The sequence below is a fragment of the Salmo salar genome, chromosome 17 (genome assembly GCF_965601325.2).
Source record: "Salmo salar chromosome 17, fSalSal1, whole genome shotgun sequence".
NCBI classification, from domain to species: Eukaryota; Metazoa; Chordata; class Actinopteri; order Salmoniformes; family Salmonidae; genus Salmo; species Salmo salar.
Window position 1 is genome coordinate 81,034,096 of NC_138307.1, and position 12,911 is coordinate 81,047,006.

At 41.4% G+C, this 12,911-nt stretch overlaps 1 protein-coding gene across 1 annotated transcript in view; it reads left to right on the forward strand.

Moving 5' to 3' along the window:
• Window positions 1-12,911, forward strand: part of LOC123731884 (thyrotropin-releasing hormone-degrading ectoenzyme) — a 464,288-nt gene that overhangs the window by 244,240 nt on the left and 207,137 nt on the right. Inside the window, exon 5 of the mRNA XM_082964249.1 lies at window positions 457-570. Coding sequence (XP_082820375.1) covers window positions 457-570 — 114 coding nt within the window. The remainder of the gene's footprint in view (window positions 1-456; window positions 571-12,911) is intronic.

Consider the following 12,911-nt stretch of genomic DNA (forward strand, 5'->3'; position numbering starts at 1 on the left):
GGACTAAGCTCAGTTGAACTCAGCTGTTGGTTGTGTTGACAGTCACACAAGGGACTAAGCTCAGTGGAACTCAGCTGTTGGTTGTGTTGACAGTCACACAAGGGACAAAGCTCAGTTGAACTCAGCTGTTGGTTGTGTTGACAGTCACACAAGGGACTAAGCTCAGTTGAACTCAGCTGTTGGTTGTGTTGACAGTCACACAAGGGACTAAGCTCAGTTGAACTCAGCTGTTGGTTGTGTTGACAGTCACACAAGGGACTAAGCTCAGTGGAACTCAGCTGTTGGTTGTGTTGACAGTCACACAAGGGACTAAGCTCAGTTGAACTCAGCTGTTGGTTGTGTTGACAGTCACACAAGGGACTAAGCTCAGTGGAACTCAGCTGTTGGTTGTGTTGACAGTCACACAAGGGACTAAGCTCAGTTGAACTCAGCTGTTTTCTTCTTTTCTTGCTGCAGTGGTTTGGTGACCTGGTAACCCCTGTGTGGTGGGAGGATGTCTGGCTGAAGGAAGGCTTCGCTCACTTCTTTGAGTACGTTGGAACGGACTTCCTCTTCCCCAAATGGAACATGGTAAGATCTTTATTGTGTTGTAAAGATAGTGAAAGATTACAATACCTTGTAATTACACTATGACTAATTTAACCACCAAAAATGACTTTACTTCTGATCTTATCTGAGCATTAGAACAGTTGCATGGGCTAATGACTCTGTCAGTTGGAACAAAGACAAGGAGCAGTTTATTATAATGACTGTCAGTTGGAACAAAGACAAGGAGCAGTTTATTATAATGACTGTCAGTTGGAACAAAGACAAGGAGCAGTTTATTGTAATGACTGTCAGTTGGAACAAAGACAAGGAGCAGTTTATTATAATGACTGTCAGTTGGAACAAAGACAAGGAGCAGTTTATTATAATGACTGTCAGTTGGAACAAAGACAAGGAGCAGTTTATTATAATGACTGTCAGTTGGAACAAAGACAAGGAACAGTTTATTATAATGACTGTCAGTTGGAACAAAAACAAAGAGTAGTTTATTATATTGACTGTCAGTTGGAACAAAGACAAGGAGCAGTTTATTATAATGACTGTCAGTTGGAACAAAGACAAGGAGCAGTTTATTATAATGACTGTCAGTTGGTACAAAGACAAGGAGCAGTTTATTATAATGACTGTCAGTTGGAACAAAGACAAGGAGCAGTTTAATATAATGACTGTCAGTTGGTACAAAGACAAGGAGCAGTTTATTATAATGACTGTCAGTTGGTACAAAGACAAGGAGCAGTTTATTATAATGACTGTCAGCTGGAACAAAGACAAGGAACAGTTTATTATAATGACTGTCAGCTGGAACAAAGACAAGGAGCAGTTTATTATAATGACTGTCAGTTGGAACAAAGACAAGGAGCAGTTTATTCTAATGACTGTCAGTTGGAACAAAGACAAGGAGCAGTTTATTATAATGACTGTCAGTTGGTACAAAGACAAGGAGCAGTTTATTATAATGACTGTCAGTTGGAACAAAGACAAGGAGCAGTTTATTATAATGACTGTCAGTTGGAACAAAGACAAGGAGCAGTTTATTATAATGACTGTCAGTTGGTACAAACACAAGGAGCAGTTTATTATAATGACTGTCAGTTGGAACAAAGACAAGGAGCAGTTTATTCTAATGACTGTCAGTTGGAACAAAGACAAGGAGCAGTTTATTATAATGACTGTCAGTTGGAACAAAGACAAGGAGCAGTTTATTATAATGACTGTCAGTTGGAACAAAGACAAGGAGCAGTTTATTATAATGACTGTCAGTTGGAACAAAGACAAGGAGCAGTTTATTATAATGACTGTCAGTTGGAACAAAGACAAGGAGCAGTTTATTATAATGACTGTCAGTTGGAACAAAGACAAGGAGCAGTTTATTATAATGACTGTCAGTTGGAACAAAAACAAAGAGCAGTTTATTATATTGACTGTCAGTTGGAACAAAGACAAGGAGCAGTTTATTATAATGACTGTCAGTTGGAACAAAGACAAGGAGCAGTTTATTATAATGACTGTCAGTTGGAACAAAGACAAGGAGCAGTTTATTGTAATGACTGTCAGTTGGAACAAAGACAAGGAGCAGTTTATTTTAATGACTGTCAGTTGGAACAAAGACAAGGAGCAGTTTATTATAATGACTGTCAGTTGGAACAAAGACAAGGAGCAGTTTATTATAATGACTGTCAGTTGGAACAAAGACAAGGAACAGTTTATTATAATGACTGTCAGTTGGAACAAAAACAAAGAGCAGTTTATTATATTGACTGTCAGTTGGAACAAAGACAAGGAGCAGTTTATTATAATGACTGTCAGTTGGAACAAAGACAAGGAGCAGTTTATTATAATGACTGTCCGTTGGAACAAAGACAAGGAACAGTTTATTATAATGACTGTCAGTTGGAACAAAGACAAGGAGCAGTTTATTATAATGACTGTCAGTTGGAACAAAGACAAGGAGCAGTTTATTATAATGACTGTCAGTTGGTACAAAGACAAGGAGCAGTTTATTATAATGACTGTCAGTTGGAACAAAGACAAGGAGCAGTTTAATATAATGACTGTCAGTTGGTACAAAGACAAGGAGCAGTTTATTATAATGACTGTCAGTTGGTACAAAGACAAGGAGCAGTTTATTATAATGACTGTCAGCTGGAACAAAGACAAGGAACAGTTTATTATAATGACTGTCAGCTGGAACAAAGACAAGGAGCAGTTTATTATAATGACTGTCAGTTGGAACAAAGACAAGGAGCAGTTTATTATAATGACTGTCAGTTGGAACAAAGACAAGGAGCAGTGTATTATAATGACTGTAAGTTGGTACAAAGACAAGGAGCAGTTTATTATAATGACTGTCAGTTGGAACAAAGACAAGGAGCAGTTTATTATAATGACTGTCAGTTGGTACAAAGACAAGGAGCAGTTTATTAAAATGACTGTCAGTTGGAACAAAGACAAGGAGCAGTTTATTATAATGACTGTCAGTTGGAACGAAGACAAGGAACAGTTTATTATAATGACTGTCAGTTGGAACAAAGACAAGGAGCAGTTTATTCTAATGACTGTCAGTTGGAACAAAGACAAGGAGCAGTTTATTCTAATGGCTGTCAGTTGGAACAAAGACAAGGAGCAGTTTATTATAATGACTGTCAGTTGGAACAAAGACAAGGAGCAGTTTATTGTAATGACTGTCAGTTGGAACAAAGACAAGGAGCAGTTTATTATATTGACTGTCAGTTGGAACAAAGACAAGGAGCAGTTTATTATAATGACTGTCAGTTGGAACAAAGACAAGGAGCAGTTTATTCTAATGACTGTCAGTTGGAACAAAGACAAGGAGCAGTTTATTATAATGACTGTCAGTTGGAACAAAGACAAGGAGCAGTTTATTGTAATGACTGTCAGTTGGAACAAAGACAAGGAGCACTTAATTCTAATGACTCTGTCAGTTGGAACAAAGACAAGGAGCAGTTTATTATAATGACTGTCAGTTGGAACAAAGACAAGGAGCAGTTTATTATAATGACTGTCAGTTGGAACAAAGACAAGGAGCAGTTTATTATAATGACTGTCAGTTGGAACAAAGACAAGGAACAGTTTATTCTAATGACTGTCAGTTGGAACAAAGACAAGGAGCAGTTTATTATAATGACTGTCAGTTGGAACAAAGACAAGGAGCAGTTTAATATAATGACTGTCAGTTGGTACAAAGACAAGGAGCAGTTTATTATAATGACTGTCAGTTGGTACAAAGACAAGGAGCAGTTTATTATAATGACTGTCAGCTGGAACAAAGACAAGGAACAGTTTATTATAATGACTGTCAGTTGGAACAAAGACAAGGAGCAGTTTATTATAATGACTGTCAGTTGGTACAAAGACAAGGAGCAGTTTATTATAATGACTGTCAGTTGGAACAAAGACAAGGAGCAGTTTATTCTAATGACTGTCAGTTGGAACAAAGACAAGGAGCAGTTTATTATAATGACTGTCAGTTGGAACAAAGACAAGGAGCAGTTTATTATAATGACTGTCAGTTGCAACAAAGACAAGGAGCAGTTTATTATAATGACTGTCAGTTGGAACAAAGACAAGGAGCAGTTTATTATAATGACTGTCAGTTGGAACAAAGACAAGGAGCAGTTTATTATAATGACTGTCAGTTGGAACAAAGACAAGGAGCAGTTTATTATAATGACTGTCAGTTGGAACAAAGACAAGGAGCAGTGTATTATAATGACTGTCAGTTGGTACAAAGACAAGGAGCAGTTTATTATAATGACTGTCAGTTGGAACAAAGACAAGGAGCAGTTTATTCTAATGACTGTCATTTGGTACAAAGACAAGGAGCAGTTTATTGTAATGACTGTCAGTTGGAACAAAGACAAGGAGCAGTTTATTATAATGACTGTCAGTTGGTACAAAGACAAGGAGCAGTTTATTAAAATGGCTGTCAGTTGGAACAAAGACAAGGAGCAGTTTATTTTAATGACTGTCAGTTGGAACAAAGACAAGGAGCAGTTTATTATAATGACTGTCAGTTGGAACAAAGACAAGGAGCAGTTTATTATAATGACTGTCAGTTGGAACAAAGACAAGGAGCAGTTTATTATAGTGACTGTCAGTTGGAACAAAGACAAGGAGCAGTTTATTATAATGACTGTCAGTTGGAACAAAGACAAGGAGCAGTTTATTATAATGACTGTCAGTTGGAACAAAGACAAGGAGCAGTTTATTATAATGACTGTCAGTTGGAACAAAGACAAGTTACAGTTTATTCTCAATTTACCAAACAAGATACAATAGTATTGACTGATTAGTCTGTCCATACTGTTTACATCTAGCATTATAAACCTCTAGCCCTCTATTTTAACCATTACATCTGAAACCCTTCAATCTCAATTTGACCCATTTTTATTCCTTATTCATCATCGTTTAGGGGCCGATGAGTTCATGCATCTCTCACTTACAATAAAATAATCCGTCATAAAGAGTTTGGTGGGGCGGAACAAAATGTTGTTTGGTAAAAGTCACTTCCAGTTTCCAGACGGAGACGTATTTATGCTAATGTAGAAAAATAGTTTGTTTCCATGCATTTCCAATTTATCTCTAGGTAAAAACTGAACAGTGACAGGCCACATAAATCTTGCGTTGCTGTAGTAATTTACACTGATTCCATCTCAGTAGCGATGGCAGTATTTGAATTGAAAGTCGTACCATTCCCTGTGGGGGACTCATTGAAGACCCATATCTCAATGCCTGGCACTAGGACACTAGGCACGCAGTGCAACGCACTGGACTGGACCATCACACAGTACCTATATCCCACTGGACTGGACTGTACCATCACACAGTACCAATATCACACTGGACTGGACTGTACCATCACACAGTACCAATATCACACTGGACTGGACTGTACCATCACACAGTACCAATATCACACTGGACTGGACTGTACCATCACACAGTACCAATATCACACTGGACTGGACTGTACCATCACACAGTACCAATATCACACTGGACTGGACTGGACCATCACACAGTACCAATATCACACTGGACTGGACTGTACCATCACACAGTACCAATATCACACTACTGGACTGTACCATCACACAGTACCAATATCACACTACTGGACTCGACCATCACACAGTACCAATATCCCACTACTGGACTGTACCATCACACAATACCAATATCATGTTCAGCCCATATCCCAGCTAACTAGTTGACTGATGTTGATATGTACATAACCCATGTTCAGCCGTAACCCCAGCTAACTAGTTGACTGATGTTGATATGTACATAACCCATGTTCAGCTGTAACCCCAGCTAACTAGTTGACTGATGTTGATATGTACATAACCCATGTTCAGCCGTAACCCCAGCTAACTAGTTGACTGATGTTGATATGTACATAACCCATGTTCAGCCGTAACCCCAGCTAACTAGTTGACTGATGTTGATATGTACATAACCCATGTTCAGCCGTAACCCCAGCTAACTAGTTGACTGATGTTGATATGTACATAACCCATGTTCAGCCGTAACCCCAGCTAACTAGTTGACTGATGTTGATATGTACATAACCCATGTTCAGCTGTAACCCCAGCTAACTAGTTGACTGATGTTGATATGTACATAACCCATGTTCAGCCCATATCCCAGCTAACTAGTTGACTGATGTTGATATGTACATAACCCATGTTCAGCCGTAACCCCAGCTAACTAGTTGACTGATATGTGATCTTCACTTCTTGCTGAAATGTAATGCAGATGTAGAGATATTGTAGTAAGCGCCATTCACAGGAAAGGCCTATGAGACCCATGCAATTAATGCAAACATTAATATGAACAATTATGCAAATCGTAGTTCCGCTCCTATTCGCTCTCCGCTGAGCTGTGTTTGTGATTGAATTAGAGATACATTAAGTCTGACCTGGTTAATGAAATATAACCCACGTTTGTTTGATTACAGGAGCATTAGCATGACAAAGAATGGTGTTGCACTGTAATGGAGTTTACAGTGTATAGAAAAAACTATAATTGAATGTGTTAAGTGTAAATGTTATTAATGTGATATTGAATTTGCGACGGTATATTATTGATGAAAATGAATTAACCCCCTTGTACAACTACCATTGTGATATTTCTTTCATCAATGGAATTTAATCGCTATGACAATAGAGATCCTGTATATTATCTGTCAACCTACTGCTTAACTGAGATGTTGCCAAGGCAACCACAACGTATGGAATATTAACAGTATCTATGGAAGACACCCCCTGTCTATTAATAGCTTAAGGATGTGTTCTAAATTACTCCCTCTTCCCCTACATACACTGAGTATACAAAACATTAGGAACACCTTCCTAATATTGAGTTGCGCTCCCTTTTGCCCCTCAGAACAGCCTCAATTCATCGTGGCATGGGACTCTGCAAGGTGTCGAAAGTGTTCGACAGGGATGCTGGCCCATGTCGACTCCAATGCTTCCCACAGTTGTGTCAAGTTGGCTGGATGTCCTTTGGGTGGTGGAACATTCTTGATACACACTGAAACTGTTAAGTGTGAAAAACCCAGCAGCGTTGCAGTTCTTAACATAAACCGGTGCACCTGGCACCTACTACCATACCCCGTTCAAAGGCACTTAAATCTTGTGTCTTAACCATTCACCCTCTGAATTGCACACATACACAATCCATGTCTAAAGGCTTAAAAATCCTTCTTTAACCTGTCTCCTCCCCTTCTTCTACACTGATTGTTGTGGATTTAGCAGGTGACTTCAATAAGGAATCATAGTTTTTACCTGGATTCACCTGGTCAGTCTATGTCATGAAAATAGCAGGTGTTCTTAATGTTTTATATTCTCAGTGTAGTGCACGTCTTTTGACCAAAGCCCCCTAGGGCTAGTGCACTACATAGGGAATAGGGTGCCATTTGGGAAGTAGCCGTAGTGTGTTATGCAGCTATGCATATTTTCCAGTCCACTTATTCTCAAGTGTTTCTGCTGTCCAAGGCTAAATAACTCCCTGACACTCAAGTATAGCTAAGAGAAGAGAGAGGAAGAGATACGACAGTCTCAGCCAATCATTTCTGTCACATTTGCATTTCCTGTGTGGCAGTTGTTTCAATCATGGGCTATATTAATGGGAAATTATCATAGTCCATCCTCTCTCTTTGTGTCCAGAACAAATTTAGAAGCATCTTTCTCTTTTACGCTCTTCCAGACTGGCAGACCCGCCAGCTAATTGCTCAGCTGCTGAATTTCTAATCACAGTTTTGCAAAAACAAAAAGTATTTCCAACTCCGTCATAGTCCCAACAAGGAGTTTTTAAATTGCAGTCAGTAAAATATTCATGGTATGGTGAATAGTTTGGACTATTGCCTTTGCATTCCTTGTGTGGAACAATCACCTAGTCAGAGTGGACCCCCTAATGTATGTCAAATGGTCTGCAGTTCTTCAGACAAAACAGAAATCAATTCAGCAGTACATTTTCTTAAAGGCACCGTGTGGAGAATAGATGATGATGACATCACTGCTAGCTGCCTAGCTTTACCGTCATTATATATATATATATATATATATTATTATCTCAGAAAAACAACCCATATAACTAATTCAAAACAAATACATGATCATATCCAGGCATCATCAATACACAAAACAGCCCAGTGAAACAGTGTTCCATACTTCAAAACTCTCTTTGTTCGAAAAACACAACAACAATATGCTAATCATCACTTCAGTTATTCTCGTCAATTTCAACTCTTTTGTCCCTTTTGTTGATGCGATGACTTTGATGCAGACAGACACAGACCGACACAGGAAGACACAGACCAGGCATCTCGTAAGATGCAACAGCTTTTTATGGAAAATAACCTCTCACAGCAGTTCTATTCACATTAGATAAGACCGTCATTAGCATGACAAAACGGAACACAATAATAGCCCAGTGTTCCAACCATAGATCACAATGATTCTAATTCTACTTCTATAGTTCTAACAGCATTGGAAGCCTTTCTCTGACTCTATGACTGCGGGCAGTGCAGTCGTGATACTGGCTTCTGTATTTGATTGGCTGATGCAGAGGTTGCTGCCTGCCCTCTCTTTTTTTTACAGGAGGCACGATGCCGACCTCATGCTCTTGAGGAAAGAAAGTGTGTGACTCATTCTGTTTTTCATCCATTGGTAAAGTGTCTAAATCAGGAGAAAAATGTGGTCCTCTCTCTCTCTCTCTGCTTTGTTAACATGCAGTCCTGTTACACAGGGATAAACAAAGAGGATGACAAGAGACTTCACGTATTAATATTCACACATTCATTTTTCTAAAGTTCTCTGAAGTGGACAGTTTTCAGCAAACCCTTTACCCTTGCTGATCAGAGATAGCTCAACACTTAGTCAGACAGACAAATGTAATGTCTGCTTCCAACTCACACTCTCAAACACATATATCCCCTGAACGCAGATCACTTTCCAGCCCACTTTCCAGCTCACGCTCTCAAACACATATATCCCCTGAACGCATATCACTTTCCAGCCTACTTTCCAGCTCACGCTCTCAAACACATATATCCCCTGAACGCAGATCACTTTCCAGCCCACTTTCCAGCTCACGCTCTCAAACACATATATCCCCTGAACGCAGATCACTTTCCAGCCCACTTTCCAGCTCACACTCTCATACACATAGATCCCCTGAACGCAGCTCACTCTCCAGATCCCAATCACCTGAATTCTGATCACCTGTTCACACACCTGTATGTCATTATCACACACTATTTAGTTCAGTTCTTTACACCACATCATTGTGAGGTATTGATTGTTTTGTTACTTCTATTTGAAGTGCTGGTTTTCCCGTATTAGTCCGCCTGTGTATGATCGTTTTTGGCCATCCTCACTAACGATGCATTTAGCCGATTCCCTGCCTGTACCTTAGCCTATCAGATTTCCTGTTATCAACCTATTGCCTGATCTCCCAGACTGCGTTACTAGCCTTTTCCCTGCCTGTACTGTTGCCTTGTTGGAACCCCTGTGTCTGACCTTCTGCCTGCTCCTGGACCCAGCTACCTGCCTCCTCCTGTTTATGACCTTCTGCCTGCCCCTGGACCCAGCTACCTGCCTCCTCCTGTTTATGACCTTCTGCCTGCCCCTGGACCCAGCTACCTGCCTCCTCCTGTTTATGACCTTCTGCCTGCCCCTGGACCCAGCTACCTGCCCCTGGACCCAGCTACCTGCCTCCTCCTGTGTATGACCTTCTGCCTGCCCCTGGACCCAGCTACCTGCCTCCTCCTGTGTATGACCTTCTGCCTGCCCCTGGACCCAGCTACCTGCCTCCTCCTGTGTATGACCTTCTGCCTGCCCCTGGACCCAGCTACCTGCCTCCTCCTGTGTATGACCTTCTGCCTGCCCCTGGACCCAGCTACCTGCCCCTGGACCCAGCTACCTGCCCCTGGACCCAGCTACCTGCCTCCTCCTGTGTCTGGCCTTCTGCCTGCCCCTGGACCCAGCTACCTGCCTCCTCCTGTGTATGACCTTCTGCCTGCCCCTGGACCCAGCTACCTGCCTCCTCCTGTGTCTGACCTTCTGCCTGCCCCTGGACCCAGCTACCTGCCCCTGGACCCATCTACCTGCCTCCTCCTGTGTATGACCTTCTGCCAGCCCCTGGACCCAGCTACCTGCCCCTGGACCCAGCTACCTGCCTCCTCCTGTGTATGACCTTCTGCCTGCCCCTGGACCCAGCTACCTGCCTCCTCCTGTGTCTGACCTTCTGCCTGCCCCTGGACCCAGCTACCTGCCTCCTGTGGTCCTTAACAAATAAACACCTGCGCTTGAAACCAGCTCTGTCTCCCCATCGTATTGATTATGACAAACACAGGGTATCATCCAAGCACTGAGGAGTGTAGGCCTTTACACTCTATGCCAGTTTAAAATGGCAGATTTGGGCACTAATAAGCTCCGAAGTCGGAACGTAGTTGAGTACATAGTAGCATGACGTCATAGTGCAGGGTCTCTGGCTTCACAGCTCTGTATGGGGGTTTGGTCGTTCTGAACGTAGAGTACATAGTAGCATGACGTCAGAGTGCAGGGTCTCTGGCTTCACAGCTCTGTATGGGGGTTTGGTCGTTCTGAACGTAGAGTACATAGTAGCATGACGTCAGAGTGCAGGGTCTCTGGCTTCACAGCTCTGTATGGGGGTTTGGTCGTTCTGAACGTAGAGTACATAGTAGCATGACGTCAGAGTGCAGGGTCTCTGGCTTCACAGCTCTGTATGGGGGATTGGTCGTTCTGAACGTAGAGTACATAGTAGCATGACGTCAGAACGCAGGGTCTCTGGCTTCACAGCTCTGTATGGGGGTTTGGTCGTTCTGAACGTAGAGTACATAGTAGCATGACGTCAGAGTGCAGGGTCTCTGGCTTCACAGCTCTGTATGGGGGTTTGGTCGTTCTGAACGTAGAGTACATAGTAGCATGACGTCAGAGTGCAGGGTCTCTGGCTTCACAGCTCTGTATGGGGGTTTGGTCGTTCTGAACGTAGAGTACATAGTAGCATGACGTCAGAGTGCAGGGTCTCTGGCTTCACAGCTCTGTATGGGGGTTTGGTTGTTCTGAACTTGAGCACCTCACACCACAAGAAGTTGTGCTAATTGTTTGTTGTCTGAGTGAGGGAAAATGCTGTAAAATAAGAGAGGACTCCATGTATTCTGAAAGATGAACCATTGAGGATTGTAATACATACAGCTTTGATGTCGTCAGTGGTGGTAAAAGAACCCAATAGTCATACTTGAGTACAAGTGAAAGTCACCCAGTAAAACACTACTTGAGTAAAAATCTAAAAGTATTTGGTTTTGAATATACTTAAGTATCAAAAGTAAATGTAATTGATAAAATATACTTAAGTACCAAAAGTAATTGATAAAATATACATAATTATCAAAAGTAAAAGTCTACATCATTTAAAATTCCTTTTAAGTAAACCAGACGGCACCATTTTCTTGTTTTTAATTTACGGATAGCCAGCGGCACATTCCAACACTCAGACATCATTTACAACAAAGCATGTGTGTTTAGTGAGTCCACCAGATCAGAGGCAGCAGATAACCAGGGATGTTCTCTTGATAAGTGTGTGAATTGGACCATTTTCCTGTCCTGCTGAGCATTCAAAATGTAACGAGTACTTTTAGGTGTCAGGGAAAATGTATGGAGTAAGAAGTACATCATTTTCTTTAGGAATGTAGTGAAATAAAAGTAAAAGTTGTCCAAAATATAAATAGTAAAGTAAAGTACAGATACCAAAAAAAAAAAAACTACTTAAGTAGTACTTTAAAGTATTTTTACTTAAGTACTTTACACCACTGGATGTCACACAAGCAAGCCAAACACCTGTGAGTCCAAATGTGCAGTTCACATTTCCATATCATACAACTGATGTCATGTACACTGTCTACATTTATCATCACCATGTTTGATGTACAGTTACCAGGTGACATGGGGTCACACCCTGGGTTGTTGTGAACAGAATGAGTCTGTTTGATTTACAGTTACCAGGTGACATGGGGTCACACCCTGGGTTGTTGTGAACAGAATGAGTCTGTTTGATGTACAGTTACCAGGTGACATGGGATCACACCCTGGGTTGTTGTGAACAGAATGAGTCTGTTTGATGTACAGTTACCAGGTGACATGGGATCACACCCTGGGTTGTTGTGAACAGAATGAGTCTGTTTGATGTACAGTTACCAGGTGACATGGGATCACACCCTGGGTTGTTGTGAACAGAATGAGTCTGTTTGATTTACAGTTACCAGGTGACATGGTGTCACACCCTGGGTTGTTGTGAACAGAATGAGTCTGTTTGATTTACAGTTACCAGGTGACATGGGGTCACACCCTGGGTTGTTGTGAACAGAATGAGTCTGTTTGATGTACAGTTACCAGGTGACATGGGATCACACCCTGGGTTGTTGTGAACAGAATGAGTCTGTTTGATTTACAGTTACCAGGTGACATGGGATCACACCCTGGGTTGTTTTGAACACAATGAGTCTGTTTGATTTACAGTTACCAGGTGACATGGGATCACACCCTGGGTTGTTGTGAACAGAATGAGTTTATGTTTGTTTATTGTGATGAAAGTTTATCGTGGCACACAGACCTGAATGCACTCAAGACTCCTTTCTATCCACACCACAGTTATGATCTGTCTCTCTGAATTGCCTTGTGAAAGTCTAACACTGTAAGATCATATTTTATAACTTAGCTAGTCATGTTGGCAATAGAACAACTGTTTCTCTCTCTGTCTGTATCTCTCTCTCTGTCTGTATCTCTCTCTCTGTCTGTATCTCTCTCTCTGTCTGTATCTCT